The 22,730-nt window shown below is 49.5% G+C and overlaps 2 protein-coding genes across 2 annotated transcripts in view; one reads left to right on the top strand and one right to left on the bottom strand.

Annotated features, from left to right (window-relative positions):
• The window catches only part of CKAP2L (cytoskeleton associated protein 2 like), a 14,362-nt gene extending 12,159 nt beyond the window's left edge, over nucleotides 1–2,203 (top strand). The window contains exon 9 of the mRNA XM_015421090.1: nucleotides 1,080–2,203. Within this exon, the coding sequence (XP_015276576.1) occupies nucleotides 1,080–1,305 (226 nt within the window). The 3' untranslated portion in view covers nucleotides 1,306–2,203. The remainder of the gene's footprint in view (nucleotides 1–1,079) is intronic.
• The window catches only part of NT5DC4 (5'-nucleotidase domain containing 4), a 33,240-nt gene continuing 12,602 nt past the window's right edge, over nucleotides 2,093–22,730 (bottom strand). The window contains exons 5-18 of the mRNA XM_015421140.1: nucleotides 20,503–20,594; nucleotides 19,225–19,282; nucleotides 18,702–18,795; nucleotides 15,002–15,055; nucleotides 12,770–12,853; nucleotides 12,239–12,280; nucleotides 11,621–11,728; nucleotides 10,362–10,428; nucleotides 9,995–10,165; nucleotides 9,741–9,792; nucleotides 8,589–8,649; nucleotides 6,764–6,940; nucleotides 6,346–6,450; nucleotides 2,093–3,693 (exon numbers count right to left, since the gene is read on the bottom strand). Of these exons, the coding sequence (XP_015276626.1) occupies nucleotides 3,640–3,693; nucleotides 6,346–6,450; nucleotides 6,764–6,940; nucleotides 8,589–8,649; nucleotides 9,741–9,792; nucleotides 9,995–10,165; nucleotides 10,362–10,428; nucleotides 11,621–11,728; nucleotides 12,239–12,280; nucleotides 12,770–12,853; nucleotides 15,002–15,055; nucleotides 18,702–18,795; nucleotides 19,225–19,282; nucleotides 20,503–20,594 (1,219 nt within the window). The 3' untranslated portion in view covers nucleotides 2,093–3,639. The remainder of the gene's footprint in view (nucleotides 3,694–6,345; nucleotides 6,451–6,763; nucleotides 6,941–8,588; nucleotides 8,650–9,740; nucleotides 9,793–9,994; nucleotides 10,166–10,361; nucleotides 10,429–11,620; nucleotides 11,729–12,238; nucleotides 12,281–12,769; nucleotides 12,854–15,001; nucleotides 15,056–18,701; nucleotides 18,796–19,224; nucleotides 19,283–20,502; nucleotides 20,595–22,730) is intronic.

Genomic DNA, 22,730 nt, shown 5'->3' with positions numbered 1-22,730 from the left:
TTTAAGCCTGGACAAACGGCTTCAGGAACAGAAAAGTGGGTTATGGCCGTACCCAGGCCTCAGCTTCAGTTGGCGCCTGCAAGTGTTTCTTCCACTGCCAGGGCTTTTTCTCCCCCCCAGTTCCAAGCCAAAACACTAATTGTGGGGCCAGCCAGAAGTGGAATGAATGCAATGCAAATGGGCTCAATTTGAATACACCTCTCATCTGCAAAAGTGTTTGGGGGGAAAGCGGTGCATAAAGCGAAGGGTATAATCCATGGATATACCCACAATATAAAATCCGCCTGGCAAGGAGGTTAGAGTCTCCAGAAGCTATCAAGATAAACAATATTGAAGTGTCCCCTATGATTGAAGGCAAGAATTTAAGCATTTAGAAGTTCCGGAAAAAGGAAACTTGACTTTGTTTTAGGTTGACCAGTTCTTGTTACAGCAATATGGAGCTACAGCGAAAGAAGAGAAGAAGAAAGAAGAAACAACAATGGAAGAGAAAAATAAGACTGTATTATACACCTTTTGAGGGAGATTTTTTCTCTTTGTTTAAAAAAAGGGGAGGAAATTAGTAATTGGGGAGCTAAAATTGTAAATTGAGATGCCATTGTTTCCTGAAGTTAAATTAATTATTTCTCGGGATGAATCTTCATTTAGTCAGTTTTGGTGGTTTTGTCAATATAAGCGATGATAATGAATGATCACTCTCACTGTCCAAAAGTAATTGTTAAAAAGCTATTATCTTGATGTTAAGCGATATATGACCTCCATCTCTTCGGTTTTTTGTGGTTCTGTTTCTTTACCCTGCAGTTTGTAGTAACTCCCCACCATGCTTCTTTGTAGTTTTTAGAAAATGCAATTTTAAAAAATCCCCTTCGGGGGGGGGGAGTGTTTTTTTGGGAGGGGAGTTGGTAAAGATTTTATGATACACAACCCTGAACTCTAAGTATGTTGTTGCTGGTCCCTGTGACCCAGAAGAGGTTTGCCTCTGAAAGCAAGAAGCCCTGTTCAGTAGCTCTGTTTGGTGGGAGAGTGGAATACTTGTTAAGGAGAGAGAGCAGCCGGCTGTATTAACCTTCTCTGTGTTTCAGGGCAAAAGAGTGCTGCACCAGGCCAGACACAAAGCTCTTGACTCCCGTGCGGCGTTCCCTGCGGATAGAAGGTGCCAGTGCTTGCTACCCAGACATGCTGAAGGACCACGACACAGTAGTGACTTCGCTCGATCAACTTAGGGCCACGGATCATGGAAGCCTCTTTGTGTTCCGCAAAAATGAAGCTTTGCCAGAGGATGTCGAAGTGGAGCTCTTGAGGTTGTGACCCTACCCCCCCCAACCCTGAACATGCCTCCCATACTGTATGAACTGGGAGGTTCAGTCTCAGTTCTTTTGCCAAAGCCTGTTAGGGCTCAAGGTCTCAAGCTGGCAAAGAGCAACCTGTTTTACTTTATCAACACTCAAAGCCCTTTGCGCTTTAAAAGCTCACCTCTTCGGTCTCCGGTTCGCCTCTGGGAAAAGGGAGGGAGGCACCCATTAACAACGCTACTCCCCCATCCAAGTCTCGGAAAGCTCGGCAGAGTTTACTGAAGATGATTACAAAGAAGGATAACTAACCACTGCACCATAGCAGTGAGTCTCAAGCATACTGACATTCGTCCCGTTTCATGCTCCCTGGCCTCCGTAGCCTGGGAAGTAAGTTGGCTTTTTTCTAGAGAAAAACATCCCATATTAAACTGTCCGCAGCTGACTCAAGGCCAAGTGGGTAATTATTATTTGCAGCTGTGGAGTTCTTAAAGAGAAAAGAAAACTCCAAGGTCTTCGGCTAAAACAGTTCACGGGGCTGGAGCTGAAACCACTTAGTGTCTATTTCAAATTAACCATCTAAAAGTGAAAAGAGAAGCACCTGCTGCTTCCATACACATACTCAAGTGACAGGTCAAGGAAATGCATTATCCCCCTACCCAGAATATCACCTCTAGGTTTCTACAGGCCTGGCCCATGGAGCTCACTGTCTCTCTGTCCTGTTACAGCTGTGTAAATAGACTGGACACGTAAGAAAAGTCACAAAATAATTATAACTTTCGCAATATAGGTATCTTTATTTTTGTTGGAAGAAACCTGTGTGTACATCTGGCTTTGGGGAGTTGGGGGGGGGGAGGCGGTGCCCTTCTTTCACAGCAAGATTTCTATCTTTGAGGAGCTGACTTAGCAGAGGAACAGAGAAGCACATTGGTCTCTGTTGAAAGGGGTGTGTGTATCTTCTGTGCCTTGCCCCAACCCCCTTCTCTGCGATCCTGTGTGAGCACAGACAGTGAAGGGCCTCCTGCATACTGCGTGGAGTGGGTTTCTCTGCTACCCCCGTCACTGAAGAGTCTGCTAGCTGTGCTTTTCCCTCTGTCCCCCCGGGCTTGGCTCCTGGGACACAGCTCTCTCTCTCTCTAATCTTCTCCCTTAAATTCTGCTCCAGCCAACATTAAGGCCTGACTGGCTTGTTACATGAAGGTATCTGGACAGCAGGGGGTGCTGGGGATACGTGCTGGGTGAGAATCCCGCAGCAAGTTTCCATGACTTGAGCCTCAAAAGACTCTCTTGGCCTTGAGCTGTGTTTCCTTTTTGACCTGTGCTCCTTTCAGACTGACCGTTCTTCCCTCCCTGGTAAACTAAGGTGGGTACTCTTCACCCCCCTCCAGTCCTAGAAATGGTTCTCTGTTTCTCTGTTGTGGTCTTTCTTTGGGCTAACGTGGTAACAAGGTGCCTTGCTTGGGGGCGGGAGGAGCTGGAGGCACAGCCACTCTTCCTACATGGCAAATACAGCGTAAAGATTTGTGCTGAGCTCTTGGCAGCAGCGCTGGCTTGAACACCGAGTCCCAAAAGCATGTCCATATAACCACTGTCTGGGACTGGACCCACTACGGATCCTCTTGGTTGTGGCCTGAGGAGTTTCCGCTGCTCCAGGGCTAATCGTTTCAGGCCCAGTAACGTAGTCCTGGACTTCCCACGGGCTTGAGCGGCACAGGGCTTCTTCTACAGGTGCCAGAGGGAGGGGTTTCTCCCCAGAGCGACGGTGTCTGCTCAGGAAGGAGACTGGCTTTCTTCTTTGCTTCTCAAACACACAGCAAAAGTGTGCACAGCGAGAGCAGAAAGGAAATGGGGGCCTCGTGCTGCCATTCTCAAAGGTCCGGTCTTCATTCCTCCTGCTAAGGGGAAACTGACCCACCTTGGTTTCAGGGGCTGAACCACTCCCTGAGAGGGCTGTGCCCAGGCAGTGACTCTCATAGCTTCTTAATGCAGAAGTAATGAGCTAGAGGCAGCATCTTCAGATGGAATCAGCTGGGAGGGGCTGCAGGTCTCGATTCTTGGGGGTGGCGCTCCTGATGGTTGAAGTGGCTAGTGGGGGAGGGAGTGCAAACAGCAAGCCTCCTAGAAAGAGCTTTTGCAACTCGTGGGGCTATTGCACCCGGAGCCACAGGTGGCCTTGGCCTATCTTTCAGAATCGGTCACTTCACAGGTTAGATCTTTCTGACGTCGGCTAGGGAAATTCCAACATCCGTTCCATTTTAGAAGCCCTTCTTCTCCCCCTTCCCACCCTGTCAGCTCCGGCTGAGCCACACTCATCTGTCACATCTGGATTTCCTTCGGCATGGATTGACGGGATTCAGTCGTCGTAGTCCTCCTCATTGTTGGCCTCCTGGAAAATGTTTTGGAGCTTCTGCAGAGGACAGGAAGCACAGAGAGTTCTGCAGGCTGTCTTATTACAGGGCAGGGCAAGAGGAGGGATTTTCTATATTGGGGAGAGGCTGGGTCTTATCTTTTATACACAAAAGCTACACTCTGCCGGCGACTTAGTCCCCCACCGAGCCCATAACTGAGTAGTGCTCTGTCCTCTGGGATACAGCCTTGTCAGGAGAGCTATTGGAGCGCTATGTGTTTTCTGTCTGGCCATCTGCACTCTGTCTAGGAACTCAGAAGGGCAGCTTGGTGTATTGGTTTGAATATTGGACTAGGGTCTAGAAGAACCACATTCAAATCCCCATTTTCTTATGAAGCTTGCTGGGCGACCTTGAGCCACCCTCACAGGGTTGTTGTGAGCTGTGAAGAAATGTATTTTTCCTTTGAAGGTCTGAAATGAGCAAAACCTTCACTCCTAGTTTTAAAAGGTTTTTTCTCTCTGGGGAGAAAGCAGACAGGCAGGAAGGCAGTCCAATTGCTTTCCAGCTTACCTTCACACAAATGCTAATAGATGTAGCAGGAGAGATAATGGGTGGGTCAAGTCCCCCCCCCCCTTTCAAGCAGGGAACAGAGATGTGGAGGAATTAAATACTAGAGAGGCTTCAGGAAGGAAAATTCTAGCCACTTCAAGAAAAGCCTCTTTGATCTGGCCTGACCTGGTCATTGAATGGAGGAAAGAGAGGTGATAAAACTCAGGGGAGCAAGGAGATAGTGCTCTTTTGTGCTGGGTGCATCAGAGCAGACAGCACTCTTAGCCGAGGTCCGGAGAAGGTGGCCATTGACCATGTGGTGGTCTGGTTAGCTGAAGGACGCTTCAACGTAGAGGAGACTCTGTAGAGATCTGTAACTTTCTAAAGCTAAGGAGCCTATCCTATATTTTAACATCTGTTAGGGCATGTATAGAGAGAGGGACAGAGGAACTGCATTTTACCCTTTTCTTCTGAATCCCTTACTCAATCTGGTGCTGTGCTAAAAGTATGTTTGTGAACACTTTCTTTTTAATAAATACTTTATAACTTTGGATGCTGGTAGTGGTTCTCTGTACCACATAGACCTCCATCATCTTGGACATGCTATTTTAAAAGGAGCACCAGGGAGAAAGCAGTCAGTTGGCAAGTGGCAGTTCCTCCAGGGGCACACAAGGCAGTAAACTGTCCCCATGGTGACCAGGTGCTGGGTAGCAGGAGACACAGAGGCAAGGCCTCATAACTTGACAGGGAAGCTGGGAGTCCTGACCCTCCCCGTGGGCAATTCCTACAAAGGTCAGGTGGTAGCGGCAGGTTACCAGAGAGAGAGAGAGAGAAGCCTCTCCAGATGTTGGGAACCGTGGAGGTTAGGGTGGAGCAGGGCCTGCAGGCCAGAACAGGCCCTTTCTGCCACATGAGCATAAAATAGAGAAGGGGAGAGGTATACTACCCTGAGCTCCTGGGACAAAGGGTGGGATAAAAATATTTGGGACCCAAGGACTGTGTGGATTCTCCTTAGTCCAACACATAAGTATTTTTTTAAAAACCATTTGCTTAAAGAGTTTGCTTTGGGACTTTTAAATAAACTAATAAGCTTAAAAAAACCCCTCTGCATCTGGTTATTTCTTCAGGGACAGACTGCTCTGTGGGCTTAAAGCAAATGCCTGACTAGCCGTTGTCATGTTTATTTTACTGTACTTATATCCTGCCTTTCACTCCACTTACATCATTTTCCTCTCCATTTTATCCTCACAACAACTCCGTGAAGTAGGTTAGGGTGCGAGTGTGTGACTGGCCCAAGGTCCCCCAGCAAGCTTCCATGGCACAAGGGGAGATTCAGAACTGGGTCTTCCAGGTCCTAGTCCAACATTTTAAAGAAGATCTGCACGGGCTCATTGGATAATGATATGCTCACTGCATTCACCTTTAGGATGGTGGAAAAGCAGACAATGGATCCCTAGCCAGATCTTGCAGGTATTGCTGGCAGCATTTAAACTTTTTAGACATAATTAAAGATGTTTCCCCCCCTCTCCCACTAGTTCTTCCCAACCTTTTTCTTAGGTTGTGTGCCCCCCCACCCCCCCAATTTTTCTGTAACTGCTCACTCTGGAGGAACTACGCTGGCTTCAACACCTGCATCTGCATCCATCGTGTATTTCTGCTTTGTTCTTTTCCCACTGCTCCTTTATTTATTAAAACAGTTATAATTGCATCCTTCCCTTGTAGCTCAAGATGGCTTACAATTCCAAGAATAAAAACATACAAAATAAAGTAAAACTACATTTATCCCTCAACCCCAAGCAAATGCCTGCAGCTTGAACCCCACTGAAAACCCTTGCAGATAAAAAGGCCTTACAGCGTTTCCTAAAAACTTCTACACATGATGCTCCTTCCCTTCATCAAGAAGGCTTGTTCTGCAAGGTGGGAGCCATGACAGAGAGGGAATGGGGGTCTAACAGATGCCAAACAGGCAACTAGAACATGGCAGTCAGAAGACCGCACTTGGTGCATGCAGAAACGGGGAGAGATGGTCCTTCAGATATGGTTGGATGGCCTTCCATAAGGCCCAGGACCCATTCTAACTGTATGGAAGTGAAGATCAGAGAAAAGTCTTTGGGAAGAAAGGGAACAAGAAGGACCCAAGACTTTGGACGCCATCTACTCACCTGCTGCTTGCAGAAGCCAAGCGGGTGCATCCGATGCCCTGGTGGTAGCAAGGTAGTCTCACTGAACTCTATGCGTGTCTGCTCCACAGTTGACTCATGGGGCATCTGGTGGAGGAAGGGATTGGCACAAGGATGTCAGTGGGAGCCCCACTGGTGGGATTGCTCCCCCCCTTCCATCCTTGCAGAGGTGCCCCCCAAAAGCCTGTGCCGGAATAGACCTCTGCCTCTATCCCTAGCTGGAGAGAAGAAAGAAGCAGTGTCCTCCTATGGGAGAAGCCAGATCTTCTGACAGTTTATCCATGACACCAGCACGGTCCTGCCCTCTCCCAGGTTGGAACAAGCTAGATGAAGCTTCCCGCACATCCATCCAGAATCCTTCCACCGCCATCACCCTTCCCTTAATCTGCCCCCAACATACCAGTGTGGGTGGTGCCCGGAAGTGATAGCTGAAAGGGTAATACAGGAAGTTAATAAAGGAGGCGGCGTAGAGGTCAGCGTAGCGCATCAGCTGGTTGGCAAACAGGGTCTGGCGGGAGCCGCAGCGGAACAGACTACCCATCTTCCCGTAGCACATGTCCATCTCGTGAGTGACTTTCTGCAACGGAAGGTGTGACAACTAGGTCAGCCTGCAAAGGGGAAACTGCCCCAAGGGTTGGGGGTGCTCAGGCTTTCCCTTGCTTGGGACCCATTCAGTACTGAAGGCAGCTATTTTTGAGCTTTTCCAGGCCAGGGGGATTCTGTGGGCTCTGAGCTTGACACAGATTTCATAGTAGGAGGGGAACATAATATTTCTTTTCTGCCTATGAGCCGTGTAATGCAAATCACCTCTATGCAAGTCACCTGGGAGTCCTCTCACATAGCCTGGATATAGCTGTTAAGGCAGCGGGGCCTAGTGGCCTGTATTGGACTGCATCTTTATGGTAGGAGGGAGGGAGGGGCTGCGGCTGAGTGGCAGAGTATCTGCTTTGCATTCGACAGGTGTATTCACCCAGGTTCAGTCCCTGGCATCTCCAAGTCAGTAAGATCAGGTGGCAAGAAAAGCTCGGGATGCTCGTCAGACATCTTGGCTGAAAAATCTGCTGTGCTCGCTAGATAGCCCCTGCCATTAATGGCATTGTTTTCAAACACTGAAAATGCTCCTTGATAGATGAATGCCATTTTTCTCTTTGAGAAGAACTAGAATGAAGGTTAAGTTCTTCCAGGTGGACACGGTAGATACTGAAGTCTCCCGAGTCCCAATTCAAGCTCTTCAAGGACTCCTGAGCAATTTGATGATATTTGGGAAGCTGAAGGGAGGAGCTGAACAGGTATATGTCCTACAACCAGCTTGGTGAGAGCTGTTCTTCTCTGCAGTTGGTTTGGATCAAGTGTACTGTCGTTATGATTCCCTGCCACAGCTCTCCTCCATGTATGTGTCTGAGGGTCTAGGTTAGCGTCAGAAACACGAATGCCACCCATCTGGAGAACCAGCTCCCCTCCTTCGAGATTCCAGGAGTTCTTGAGCCTAACATTGGCTCAGAGGTTACACTGGCATTTCATCAGCTCTGAGAATGAAAGTTTTGTCGGGTTAGGGTTTCATGGCTTTTCCAGGCTGTGCCTCCCTCCCCTGTACTCAGGGGACCACATCTGTTCCAGCTGGACTGTGTTTCTTCTAAACGTCGATGTATGTACCACTGCCTTCACTGTTATTATAACAGTGTAGCTTGGCTCATGCCAGGGCAGGGGCTGGTTGGGAATCTCCGCAGTAAGCAGGAAGTCCTGCCATATAATTCTGCCTTCCCTAATGGGCCTGATAGGATGGCATTTTGCATAGGCTAGTTTGCAAGCTAACTGGCTACTATGCACACGCCAAGAAAATCCTGGCCTCGAGGTGGCTGAGAGAAGCGGATTCTGCTTCTCAGGGGGACCCTAGGCAGCCCTGCAGTAAAGCCAGTTTTCTTACTCTAGTTGTGAAGGTTGCATAAGAGACCTCGTTGCTCTATTATGCGACGGTCGCCCAGATAGGAAGCTATGCAGAGAAATATTTGCATAGCACTGTATGGAGAAAGTGCTAGAAGAGCCTTATGACTGGAGTCTCCCTAAGTAGATCACCGTACCTACTAGCACTGGTAGCACATGCGTGAGCCCTTGCGCCAAAGACAAGGAAAATAAGCTCAAACTGAACTCAAACTCTGCCTGTGGGGCCTGGCATGTGATGGGACATGGCTGTGTTTTCGGAGCTTTCATAAAATGCAGGGCCCTACCTGTATGCGCCTCTTGATGGAGCTGATGTCCGGGCGCTCGCTGCTTCCACTGTCCAAGTGCCTGGGAAGAAACAAGAGCGTCAGTGGACGCTGAGGGTCCTCAGCAGCTCATCAACCCCTGCCCCCCGCCCCAGGTTTCACTGGGCTGGCACCCTTATCCACAGCTGAGAGGAAACAGGTGCCTGGAAGGTTATCACTTTCTTCCACCAGCAAGTCTGTGAAGGTGAGGAACCTGCTGCTCTTTTGAGGTGTCCCACTGAACAGGCCTTTTCCATGGGGAAGCCAAGCCTGGGAGGAAAAGGCTAGCAAAAGGAGCCCCAGCCTATCTCCCTGTGGATCCTAATATCTAGCCTGGGAATTCCCCGTGGGAGGGAAGGGGGGAAATATATGAAAATGGGGGGGAGGGGTGATTTCTATTCTAACCACCTGGAAGTAGAAATACTGCAAGTAAATGGTTCCTCTTGAGGCAAACAGGAAGCTTATTTTCAGAACAGTGTTCTGAATGCCTCTTTTCTGCATATCAGTCTTTTAACAGTGGGGGTGGAAAGCGATGTCAAGTCTCAGCTGACTTATGGCGACCCCTGCAGGGTTTTCAAGGCAAGAGTTGTTCAGAAGTGGCTTGCCATTGCCTGCCTCTGCGACATGGCCCAGGTATTCCTTTGTGGTCTCCCGTCCAAATATTGACCAGGGCCGACCCTGCTTAGCTTCTGAGGTCTGACAAGATTAGACTAGCCTGAGCTATCCAGTTCAGGGCCTTTTAATGGTACAGAATCAGAAGTGTGGCGATAATTCTAAGTAAATCTTGAAGTATGACTTCCATCAATACAGCCAAAATTGGTTTGGTTACTTCCTGAAAAGGGGGGGCTGGCTGGGTGCGATTTAAATACACAGGTATTAAGGGGGAGTCTGTACACCTCCTGGGCTATGGAGCTGAACCATAAAGCAGGCCGAGACTGACTTAGGGAGACTTCTGGAGGGCAGGGATGCAGGGCAGGTAGGCCAGCTCCCACCGCCAATCTCTGCAAAGCCTGCATATTTTGCAAGCGAGCAGGGGCTGTAAGTAACTAGGTGCCAAGTCTCCAAGATCAGACTCCAGGTCTTTTAGAGCAAAATCATCCCTGACACCAATATTCTGGACAACGTCCCACTTACTGGTAAAGCTCAGCCAGGAACACGTCCAGACTCCGCAGTTCTTCAAAGAGTTCTGTGAGCAGAAGAGAGAAGGCTGAGTGCTCGACAGCAAGCGTTGGTCTGACCCAGGGGAAGGGGATGCAGAACCTCAGCCCATTTCATTCCCTGTCAGGCAGAGAGCTCTGGCCATCTTTGGCCCCCTCACCACCTGGCTTCCTTTCATCCCTGATAAGAGACTGACCCCCTCCATCCACCAGAACGTCTCTAATCCTCACCGCTTTTCTCTGTCCACACTTGCAGCTCCTTGGCCAGCTCGGGCACCACCAGGAAGGTGCGCCAGCCCTGCCTCTTCTTGGATTTGAGGATGTCTCCAAATATGTGATCACCAATGTAGAGGATGTCCTTGCCCTTCACTCCCAAGAGGTCACACACCATGTCTGAAGAGCCTAGAGGGGAGAGACAGAAGTCAGAGACTCTCAAACCAAGGCTTGCTGAAATCAAATCAGGTTGGCCTCTGCCTCCACTCTTCCCATCAAGCCCATGGCTGACTCACTGCAATGGGGTGATACAGATCTTGCTAACATGAAGGACAGGTACACTGTCCAATGGAGACAGGCATTAGAGGGGGCACCAGTACTTTACCTCCAGAGTAAACAGCACAGTGTTGGAGGGGTCCTGTGTAGGTGCCAATCCGCAGCTTCCCTGTGTCCTGCAGAGAAATAACAGCAGTGAACTCTAGGCAGAGGATTGGCTAAGGGAGCAGAATGAGACCCCAAAGCAGTTGTTGGCTCTTGCAGTGAGGGGCAGCCCAGGCTCTCCCATCTCTCTGTCCAGCATTTCACAATAAAGATTTGAATGAGAGTGCGAGCCTCCTGCTGGCATAGAGGCCGCTCTCTTGCAGCGTCACAATCTGGCTCCTTCCAGCTCTAACATGTATCAGTTTGGAGGTCATAATTCCTTGTGCCCATGCCTATTAATTGTGTTCCTTCTCTGGATTCTCCCTCTGTTCCTTGTAGCTGCCTGTCTCTTATATTGGGCATGCACATTGTTTTTTAGACTGATAGCTTATACTGTTGCTGTAAGCCACCTGGAAGGCTGAAAGATGGAAAGCTGGGGATGTGAATGCTTTCAATTAAATCAATAAATAAGATGGCTCCCCAAAGGACATCAGCCAGTCCCCTTTCCTGCTTTAGGAGCCTTTCCTAGCATCTCCTTGCTGAAATAACAAGGCCTCATGACTGAACGCCCAAGGCTTTAGCTGCTGTTAGCTAACAATGGAAGAACAATAGCTTGTATCCAATAAGATCCACTTGGGCAGCACTCCCCACAGAGCAGGACTTTCTAATTTCCCCCTCATGCTACAGCCTCCCGCTAAATTTTTTTCCCAAGGAGAAGAATCAGTGGAAGTCACCATGCTCTCTTCCACGGACAAATGTGCCCAAAGTCTTGGAAGCTCCATGGCTCCATGCCAAGCAAGGGGAGCCAAGGCTGTCCACCATCAGGAGTTCAGACACCGCGAGGGGTCTGTGTTAGCTGCCACCGCCTCTGCCCTGACCTCCGTCACACTATCCCTCAACCAAAAAGATCTACAGGTAATCCTGGACAGACAAAACTCAAAATGTCAGTTGGACGGCAGACAGGGATTGCGGTTTGACTGGCTCTTACAAAAAGGCAGCTTTGCAACCACCACCAGTAGGAATCTCCGCAGTCCACTTGTTCTGCCCTCCCAAACTCAGAAGGGTTTCCCCACTGCACCCAAAGACCTTGGGTAACCTGTCTGTCCCTGGTTTTATTGGCTATGAGTCGGCCTATCGGAGTAATCCATTCCAAAGTAGGATTGTACTTCCTCTGCTCTTCCTTTTTCTCCATCCCTGCTTGTGGCGGGCCTAAGCAGCATTTACCGTGTTGACCTGCCGCAGGACGGTCCCCTCAGCAAAGAAGAGTGGCTTGCGTGTGTCGACCACAATCAGATCAAAGTAGGAGCGCCAGGGACGGCGCTGGGGTTCCTCCTGCAAGGACAGGTCAGGGAAGCCAGAAAATGATTTGATGAAGCAGCGAATCTTCCACTGGAACCACCCTTCTGCCTCTACGCCACTCCCACACCTCTCAGTGATCCCACAAGCTGGAGCTCTGGACTTCCAACCCCTGACCAGCACCCACTGCGATCCTGCTCTCCCCCAAGCACATCCACTGTCTGAATCAGAGCAGGGCTCATCTCTTCATTTCCCAAGAATAAGACAGGAGGCTGCCGCCAGTGGATGGCTCCCAACCTGGTTGTTCTGCTAGCCCAGCTTGCGGTTGCCAGGGGGAACTCCTTTGCCCACAACACCAGCACAGATGTCCTTTTGATCCTGAAGTGGCCCTTATGGCAGTCGCCTAGTGATGTCTGTTAATGAAGGGCTGATCTGCCCACCAAGTGTTCATCTGCCCACCATAAAGCCTTCAAGATATACCCATGCTGCAGAAACCACTTGTGTGACCAGCGTGTGAACTTTTTTCAGGGTGAAGCTGTGACTCACCAGGCCATCTTCACTGAAGTCAAACAGGTAGGTCATTATTGCCTGCAAAGAGAGAAGCCCAGTGTGGGGGAGGGGTGCATCTGCAGTCTCCTTCTGCACTGGTGGAGCTCATTCTCGCAAAATCCTGAAACTGACTCCCCCCACCCACAGCTGCCACTGTCTTAAGTCCCTTTGGCCTCTCTGCCTTGCTAAGGCAAGGTGTGATGTCATCACCCTGCACCTCTCCATACACTGTTTCTGGCAGCCAATGGTGTTACTGTATGCCTCCTATAATATTAACATGGCCACCATGGAAGATCCAAAAAAAGAGTGTTTTGCACTCTCAGGATAATGCACAAAGCTACCTAACAATGTTTTTCAAGTTGGGAGTGTGCAGCACAGACAAGGGAAGGAGGCCGATGGTGACCACCTGAGTAAAGGGTCTCCCAAGGAGATCCAACTCAAAAGGTTAACCTGCATGCAGAAGGGGCAAGACAGATGCAGATCCAAGCAGACATACATACCACCTGCCCTGGGAAGAAGCCAACTTACGTCTGTGTAGTTGTAGTCACTGTTGGTGGCGAGGAACACCTTCCCCACTTCTTTCATGCGGCTCAGCAGGAGGGGAACACGAGGCTACATGCAAGAATGAGACGGATGAGAACCAGGAGCAAAGGCTGGTCTCTTCAACCAGCAACAGCCAGAGTAAGCTGTGTCTGGGAAAGAGGAGGGGCACCAGAACTGATCTCGTGCTGTGGAGACATCTTTGGGAGGCTTCAGCGGGGATGCACTGGCTTCAGATGCCAAGCACAGGAACCAGAAGCCCTGGAGGGAGGCCTTCCCCCCATCCCTCAGTAGCAGTCTTGGGAAAGGAGTTACCCCTCCCATTTTGGGGGGACGGCACAGACAGTTGTGGTACAGCTGGAGGGAATGATGCAGACATAACCGCTGGAAGAATGAGCTCGATTTTGTACCCTGGCCCACTTTGACCAAGTGGCCTTCGACCCTTCCAAACCCAGGACCCAACGAATGTGGGACCCATGCAAGCACATCACAGAGGTGACAGGAAGTGGGGAAGCCAAAGTCATGACCTCACTGGAGAAAAGGACAAAACTGTATGCAGCAGGAGAAAAGGCCAAAACCGTATGCAGCAGGCCAAAGAGCTGGGCACAGGAAACACAAGCCTGTGAGGTGTACCATACTGAGCAACAGCCCAATGCTGACTGCCATAAAACAATCCACCATGGCACGACCTCACCTTGCTGTCTTGCTGCTCTTCTCAGCATGCACACAGAGAGAAGTAAGCAGCACGGGATGGTACCCTCGCTCTCTATGTAGCAGGTCCTTTAAAAAGGCAGCCCTACAGAGATTATGTCCCAGTAGGAAAGGATCTGTGACCTGCCTGAGGGTCCCAACCCATGGGTTAAAGACCACTGATCTAGACCAGACCCCAGTTCTAAGGCCTCTACTGGCTTAGATGTTCTGAATGGAAATAAAGGGAAGGGGTGAATAAGGTCAAACTTGTCTAGCCTTGATCTCTGAGCAGAAGACCTCGTGACTTCCTGAGGGTGGTGTTATCCAAGGCCAACACAATAACAACGCTTGGAGGGGAGAATGTTGCTCTCAGGGGCACAGACAGAAAAGGAGAGGAATCACGTGCCACCTTTCAGGCAGCCGGGATGCAAGGGATAGACTGGAGAAGTGTCCCGCATCCAAGCAGTTCCCCAACTCATGATCTGGGTAAGACTATTCTTTGCAATAAGACCGAAGATAGATCTGGAACTGATGTTAAGCAGCAATTTAGGCAACCAAGTTATTGGAAAAGGAGGACAGGACTTATTTAAAGCAATGGCGTTAGCTGGAAAAGTCGTAATAGCATATGGATGGAAAGATAAAACCAAATGGACAGTAGCAAATTGGCAGAATTATTTATTTGAATATATTCAATCAGACATAATAACTATTTCTAACCAAGATGAACTATGGAAATCAAGAATAGGAAAGACTAGGAAAAAGTGGCGTTTGTATTTAAAATGGGTCATGGAAGGTCAAAGGTCTGACGTTCGGTGGAAGCTCCTAGGTTTGTGCCCCTGGCTAGAAAGGATATGTAGTTAAGAAAGGGAGGGGGGGAATAGAAAATAAGAAAAGGCAGATGATTAATACGTGAGAAAAATAACCATCCAAGTTATACTAAAACTTCCCACCTCTGATTTCAGAACAGGAATAATCTTCGGCTACGAATGTAAAGAGAAAAAGGAAGAAGAAAAGGGAACCAAGAAGGACGCGAGGAAATAGAGGAAGCAAGGCCCCGTTCACACGAGGCAATTTGGCCCGGGAGCGGGACAGTTCGGGGGCGGGTCAAACCGGCGCGATCACACCACAACATCTCAAGCCCGGGCCGGAGCCGAACTGCGCATGCTCCGACATGCGCAGATCGGCCGGCTCCCGGTTAGAGCCGTCTTTTCTCTCCGGCGTTTGATCGCGCCGGGGAGAAAAGGCGGCTCGGCCGGGGGATCCGTGGGATCCCGCCGAGCCGTATCAACGTTGGCGCGGCTTTTAAAAGCCGCGCTTTAAAGGGCTTTTCCCCTGCCGTGTGGCAGGGGCCCAAGAAGGACAGAAGGAGGACTTATATAAAGGACCATTGCCGAAGACACAGAAATAGCATATAAACTCTGCAGAGGGGGGAGGGAGGGTAGAGTATACAATATGTACGGGAATAGGGATGTGTTTGAATGTAATGTGAAAAAATATATAATTTTAAAAAATGATCTGGGTAAGACTCACATCTTTCACCACGTACTTCTCCAGGTTCTCCAGCGTCTTTTCCTTGAGGCAGCCCTATGGAGGCAACAAATAGGGCCATAAGTGGTTCTCTCTGAAATCAGGGACCTTACCTGCCACCGCCAAAGACTCTGCCTCCTTATGACACCCTCAGGCACTGCATCTGGCATGCAACAGGATAGCAACACGCTCAGTTCCAAAGCCGTATTTGACAGGCACATGAACAGAGGCAGGTGAGAATTGTCCTACCAGATCAGACTCCTCGTCCATCCAGTGTGGCGCACTCACTCCCACAGTAGTCCGCCAAAAGCTTGCAGGTGCCAGACAGAAGGAGACCGCTGCTGAGCCAGGAGAGTCGTTCAGCAGCAGTGGCTAATGGCCACTGATAGGTCTCTTGTCCCCCAAGAATACATCTAGTCTTTTGGAAAAGCCATCTGAGTCTGGGGCCGGTACCATGTTTTGCACTGTGCAAAATACCTGTTTGCCAGGTTCATTGCACTAAGTGACCCAATTCCTAGTAGTGAGGGGGGGGGAATCTTCCTCTCTACATTCCTTGTTTCGTTTCATGCACAGTAGCTGCATCGGCATCAGATATTGACTTCCAGTGTGGTATAGTGGTTAGTGTGTTGGACTAGGATCTGGAAAGCACAGGGTCAAATCCCCACTCTACCATGGAAGCTCACTACCGTGTTTCCCCGAAAATAAGACACTGTCTTATATTTATTTTTTCTCAAGAAGACACACTAGGGCTTATACCAGTTCAGTTCAGTCATTTATTACGGCAACAAGCCATAGAAAGGGCTTATACCACAAATGTATAGAAATCCTGCTAGGGCTTATTTTTGGGCTAGGTCTTATTTTCGGGAAAACAGGGTAGGTGACTGGGGGCTAACAGAACAACAAGGAAAAACTCCCAGGTGGTAGATCAGTCCTCTATCACCTGGCATTTTTCCTTTCTGTTGGCACATTGCTGGGCCAGCCCAGTTTTCCTTATGACTTGGGGCCAGTCACTCATGTTTAACTTAACCTACTTTTTTTTTAATTTTTAAAATGTTTATTAAGGTCAAGTATAACTTATAACATGTACAATAACTGCAAAACAGTACACAAAAGTCCTGAGAATCCAAAATTACAAACCAGTCAGTTAATCACCCACAAAGTTTTCAACATACATCAACAGTTATAACATACTTATCAGGGTGGTTGTTCTGAGGATAAAATGGAAAGGGGGAGAATGTTGTTAGTGGCTTTGAAATCCCAGTAGGAAGAAAAGAGGGCTACACCCTCTCCTTCTTTCCTATGAGATGGCAACTGAAAATAATTTTGTCTAAGCTGGCCTTTGAATGGGGAGGAGGGAATGGCTTTAGGAAGTTGTTCCAGCTTTGTTTTTCTCTATTTTTAATTGATCATACTTGAATTAATACTTTACTAACTGTGTACCCTTCGTCATTTTACTCCTTCCAGTTGGCTTTGTTAGCCACCTCAGGCATACCTTATTCAGTGGGAAGGATTAGGGTAGAAATATTTTAAATAAATTCAGTGCATGAATAAATGTCCTTTTACCAGGTCCCTCTTGGTCCTCTTTCTCCTCCCCTCAAAAAGCCTCATAGGAAAAGAGCTCTGACCTCCTGATCATTTGATGCTCTCTGCAGTACTTGGAAATCCATTTGGAGACATGCAGAACAGCAATGTTCCCAGTGCAGGCTGTGTCACAGATTTATATAAAACCACTGGCAGTTTTATTGTCAATTCCTTTCCTTCTAATTCCCCACATGGAGTTATGCCTCCAGTGACCACAGCCTCAGGAGGAAAGAATCTCATTTCCAAACTGGAAGGGCAAACCATGGATGCTGCCCTGAGCTTTCTGGTGGAAGGGTGGGATAAAAATGTAATAACAAACAAACGTTCTGGGACCAGGATATTTGAAGGACTGCCTTCTGCCATACAGACTCGCCTGTCCTCCACAAGCTGCATCTGAAAACCTGCACTGCAGAGCTCCGGCAGTAAAGAGCCCAGGGGGCGGGCACATGCAACAAGCCCCGCCCCCTGCTCCCAGCAGCCCTCAGTCAGAGCAAGAAGCCACCACGTAAGTTGCAAAGCCCCCCCGCCCCCCCGGTCCAAAACAGTCCAGTGGCACCTTTAAGGTCAAGTTTTATTCAGGTACAAGCTCTCCCTCTTCTGCGAGGACAGACCTGCACGTGCCCCCCCCCCCCAACAGCTAGCAATTCAAAACAGTCCAGTGGAGCCTGAGCAGTGGGTGTTGCCTTCTGACACACTTCCGGTGATGTCAGGGGGTGTGGCATATGCAAATAAGTTATGCTAGTGAGCTATGCTAATGAGCTCCTGCACCTCTTTTTCTACAAAATGAGCCCTGAAGGCCAGTATTGTCTACTCTGATTGGCAGTGGCTCTCCATGGTCTCAAGAAGAGGTCTTTTATATTATCTGCTGCTACCTGATCTTTTTAACTGACGAAGGCTGGAATTGAACGTGAGACCTTCAGCATGCCAAACAGACATTCAACTACTGAACCATGGCCCCTCTCAATGATCCTGTCTTCAGAAGAGTCATTTCTCCAGACCCACCTTATTTATGGAATGCCCTCCCCTCCGGGACACTCAGCTGGCATCACCTACTGGCGTTCAGGTACCAGGAAAAGGCTGTTTGTTCTCTCAGACTTTTGAAAGGCTGACCTAGCCAGTCTTTGTTGCTACTTCTACTCAAGCTTTTAGTATTAAGGGTTTTTAGTATTAATTCTTATTTTATTGATTTATTTTTATAAAGTTGTTAATCGTAAAATGCCTTGAAGGTTTTTTCTTAACAGACAGGTAGGAGGTAAATTGTTGGACTATTTACAAGTTGCCTACACTTTCCGTTAACTCTATAGTTGTTCTAAACAGGAAACTACCTAGCTAGCTTGTAACTAAGTAGAATCAGGACAGTCTTTGCCACCCTATGTGTGTAGCACTTTTGGAAACTGTTTTTATGATTTTAATTTGCTTTTATTGTCTTAGTGTTTTTATGATGCCAAATGGCCTTGTAAGCTGCCCTGAGCCTGCTTTGGCAGGGAGGGCGGCGTATATAAATAAATAAATTCACACAGGAGAGTTGTGGGTGGTATCAGTAAAATGAAGTGATCTATAGACTTGTAATTGACTGATCAATATATTGGATGTTTGCGTTTTTATAAACAGTTTCGGTTCTTTGCTTGTGAGCAAGAAGCAGCACCCTTTAAGCCTTTTACCTTTTAACTGTAAACATGTAGTCTGTTTACCTAAGACAGTTTTATTTTCTTCCAAATGTAACCGCCCCTTTCATTTTCTAGTAAAGTTAAGTTTCTTTAAAGCTCAAATTACACATGGTGTGCTCTCCTTATTTACTCTGCAAATTTAAAAGTAACATCTACATAAATGATATCACTTGACTGAGAAATGGCCTTCAAGCATGCAAGGGAGGTTGGACTGCACTGACTGAACTCTCCCAGTGTGCATGGATCCTACTCAGACCAGAAGCTGGGATGGATTCAAAGAGGGTGGGTGATATCTAGCGGTATCCTTGCCCACCCAGACTATCACACCTTTAGCACATGTTTTCACATCAACATTAGGATGCTGAAACATGATTACATGACCCAAAGTAGACAGCACTTCATCGTAACTCCACAGTAGAGATCCCCAACCACCTCCCCAGCATCCACCCACTCACTGTGAGGTGGACGTAGTCCATGGCTTCTCGGACATCCTGGAACATGCTCCGGAAAGACATGAAGAGGTTGCCGTGTTTGTAGCCTGTGTCACAACTGGAATAAAACCGGGAATAGGTCAGTGTTGCACCCAGGTCAGGTCAGTGTTGCACCCGGGAACAGGTCAGTGTTGCACTGGCTGCACCCAGGTTGAGATTCCACAGGAAGGCAGAGAAAGCACAGAAGGCAGTAATGGCTGTCAAATTTGGCTTCTACAGATTCCAAACTTTCATTTCAAAAAATAAGTTCCTGCCCCCTCAGGCTGTGAAAAGACTTATGAAAATGCACAGGCCTCCTGAAATTCCAGACACTGGCTGAATCAGATTTCCAAAGACTGGAGGCACAGCTCTTGCAGTCTTCCTCTCCCATGACCAGCACAATCAAATTTTGAAAACACACTGTGTGAAAACACACTAGGAATCCAGGCATGTTTCTAGCCCTAACGAGGCTCTGAAGCCCAACCCACAGCAAACTCAGCATACTTACTTCACATATCGGGAGCAGTTGGTAAAGAAATCCACCAGGCAGCCAAAGAGGTAGGTCTCTGCAGAGAGACAAGGAAGAAGAGGTCACTGAGGTCACATCCAGGAAAAAAACAGCTCCATGGAGTGACAACTTAAAGGGGGAAAAGTGCCCCAGTCCACCTGCCCACCACATTCAGTGACCTGGAATCCCTTCTCTTTCAACTCAGGACCAATTAGATGAGAGGGACTGCCTGGATAGTCATCCCTGAAAGGGGCAAATAGTAGCCAAGAGGGGGCATTGCTTGAGGCCAGTAAAATGGCACAGGGGAAGGGTTCGTCTCTCAGCTTTCTAATTCCAATTCCGCCTCTATGTGGTCTGAATGCCCCTCCCACTGCAGCTATTTAGCAGTCAAAAATGCTCTTGCTCCACCGAGGTGGAACCTCAGAGACGTCGGGGTGGGTGCCGATGAAAGAAATGCACTCTGTCCATGCTCCTGAGCAACCACTCCATCACTCTTCTTTCCTGGGTTCTAGCACTGAGTCCTGGTGTTGAAAATAGGCTTCTCAGATTGAATTGCATTTCAGCTGGGATGGGAGAAGGGGGGGACAGCAGTGGGGAGTCAAGCCTGTTCACTGGACTGTAACCATGTACAAAAAGGAACCTCCCGTTAGTACAGACAAGCAGACAGGGAGAATGGAAACCACTGCAGGGGAGGAGCCTTCCATTGAGCAGGGAGAACAGCCTCTATCAGCAGTGGACAGAGGGGCCCAAGCAAGCAGTTAGTTTTTGCATCAAATCACTGCGACTTCATTTGGATACCAAGCATGCCAGAGTTGTTGCTTGTTTTGTTGTTAACCACTTAAGCGATTTGATTTTGTTAGGCACCTTATGCATGCTAATAGGAGGGAGGGATTTAAAAAATATTTAAAGAGTCCCTTCCGAAAAGACACCCTTTCTTTCCAGCTAATGCCGTCCTTCCTGACTGCGGCTGTCTCCGGTTTTGAACTAGCTGCTTGCCCCTGAAGAGCAGCAATGACATGCCCCTGGGGCACTCGGAGCTTAGCCAGCTGATGTTTTGTACTCTGACTGGGGTTTCCTTTCTGAACCTAGATGGCAGGGGACCCCATGGGAAGGGGGCACTGGGCCAAATGCAGGGGAGGCTTCTGTAGCCGAGCACCCACATGCCCCAAGGGGCTCCCAGGGCCCCACACTTGGGGTGCCTGGGAGCGTCCCCACAGCTTGAACTTCGGCCCTACAAAGGGGAGCTGCCTCACCCCCACAGGTCCCTTTTGCACATACCTGTCAGGTTAAATAAAGTGTTTAGGATGTGGAAGCGCTTCATGTCATCCCTCTGGATGAACTTGTTTGGGTAAAAATTCCAGATTTCAGCCCTGGAAGTGGAGAAAGTGACACAGGTGAGGTGGGAATGCAGGGCAAGAAAGGCCAAGCTGCCACCTTCCGGCCCAGATGCCTGCCCTTGCCTCCCCATTCCTTCCCAGCCCATCTATGACAAGCCCCAGACCTGCCCCCTGCCCCTTCCCCTGCCGCTGCAGTACTGCAGACATCCACAGAACAAACGCCAGCCTCTCCCTGGGGTGGCTCAGGCTGCAGAGAGCCCTCCATGGGCTTGGAAGGGTGACTGTTCAAAGCCACCACAGCCACCCTGGGCCCACCTGGCAGTTCTAAAGGGGCAGCCTCATCTCTCCAGCATTCCATGCCTCTCCGGCCCCCATAGTCAGGCTGCAAAGCTAGGGTTGCCAGCTCCAGGTTGGGAAATTCCTGGAGATTTGGGGGTACAGCCTGGGGAGGGCAGGGTATAACGGCATAGAGTCCATCCTCCAAAGCAACCATTTTCTCCAGGAGAATTTGGGGGTCAGTTGTAATTCCAGGGGATCGCCAGGCCCCACCTGGAGGTTGGCAACCTCACACAAAACCCTTGTTACTTCCTTCCTACCCAGGTCGCCTTTGACCTCTGCCCCCACACTGCCTTTCCCACGCTTCACCTGCAGCGGCACCCATTTCGTTCTTGTTCCGGAAGACCCAGGTGCAGGCAAGTCAAGTCTCCGGACTGAGCGTCCCACGTGGGCCCAGAGAAAGGGATGACTTTGTGCATGCCCTTGCCTGGAATGTCCCCTCAGGGCTGGGAGCAATCAGCGGGGAGAGTGTGCCCATATTTCCCTAAATCTCCTGGATGTTTTCCTGTCCCCTGGTGGCCCTGCGGCTCGGCTACAAAGCCGGCTCCTCAGCTGCGCCTGCAGCTGCCCAGTCACTCAGCCCCTTGGGCAGCACACAAGAGCCTGTAACAATAGCTCTGTCCCTTGTGGAAAGAAACACAACACGGGCTTCAGCTGCTAAAAATAGCTGCTGGAGGTGGAACTGCCGGGGCATCCCACAGGGCGGAAAAGGCACGGAGGAACAGACTGGACCAGGAACATGGGACAGAGCAGGGCTGGCATGGAAGGCATTTGCCAGACTTGTCTGCCGTCTGTTCCTCTGCTGCCTTCTGACCCCAAGCCCCTTCCCAGGTTTAAGGGAGGCCCTTGCACGAGAGCTGAGTAGAGGTGTCTCGGGCTCTGGAGCAGAGGTCATTTCGGGGATGGGGGTCGCAGGGGATCGCAGTTCCCCCGGGTGAGGTATGGGGGGCGGGGCACATGATGAAGCCCCGCCCCCTGCTTCCGGCCGCCCCGCTTCCGGCCCTCATTCAGCCAGGAGGAGGCAGGAGAAGAGGGAGGGTAAGTTGCTTCCTCCCTGCCTCTCCCCACCCCTGCCTGCCTGGGGCCAGGGAGGGCCTTCCAGGGCTTCCTTGCACTCCTGCTGGCCTTGCAGGTCCACCGCTGGGCCCCTCATGGGGCTCGGCAGTGGAGCAGCAAGGCTGGCGGTGGCGGCCGGGACCGTTGGGGGCGGGGTGTGTGGCCTTATGACACACTTCCGGTGATGTCAGGGGGTGTGGCCTTATGACACACTTCTGGTGATGTCAGGGGGTGTGGCATATGCTAATGAGTTATGCTAATGAGTTCCCCTAGCTCTTTTTCTACGAAACGACCCCTGCTCCGGAGCAAGACTCTCATTCATCCTCAAGCCCTGCCCAGTTTGGGACAGCATTTGTTTAAAATATTTATAACACCAGGTCTGTTTGAGATGCCTCACCAAATCAAGCGAGATAAAAATTGTAAAAACATAAAATCATTGGAATGCAACAACCATGTAAAAACCCAGCGGCAATAAAAGCCCATCAAAACCCAGAGCCCAAAACACAGGGAAGCCTAAACGGTCCTCTCAGCAGCCCCCAGGCTAGAAAGAGATGGTAGAAACAAAGGCCAGACACCTTTCTTAAACTGAAGCAAGAAGGCTCTGGATAGTCTGGTTTACAATGACATCCCTCCTCCCCCGTCTAACTACATTTTAGCTGTAAAATCACAGCAATGGGGGGGGGGGAGTGTCCATCAGACTTGAATCCTTCACTGGACCCTCCCTGAGTCTCCCCCCCTGTAGCAGACCTTGAGCTGGAATGACGGGAGGCACTCCAG

Source organism: Gekko japonicus, unplaced genomic scaffold (assembly GCF_001447785.1).
Source record: "Gekko japonicus isolate JY-2015 unplaced genomic scaffold, Gekko_japonicus_V1.1 scaffold13, whole genome shotgun sequence".
Lineage (NCBI taxonomy): Eukaryota > Metazoa > Chordata > Lepidosauria > Squamata > Gekkonidae > Gekko > Gekko japonicus.
The sequence above is the reverse complement of the archived record's forward strand: the minus strand, read 5'-3'. Positions and strand labels throughout refer to the sequence as shown.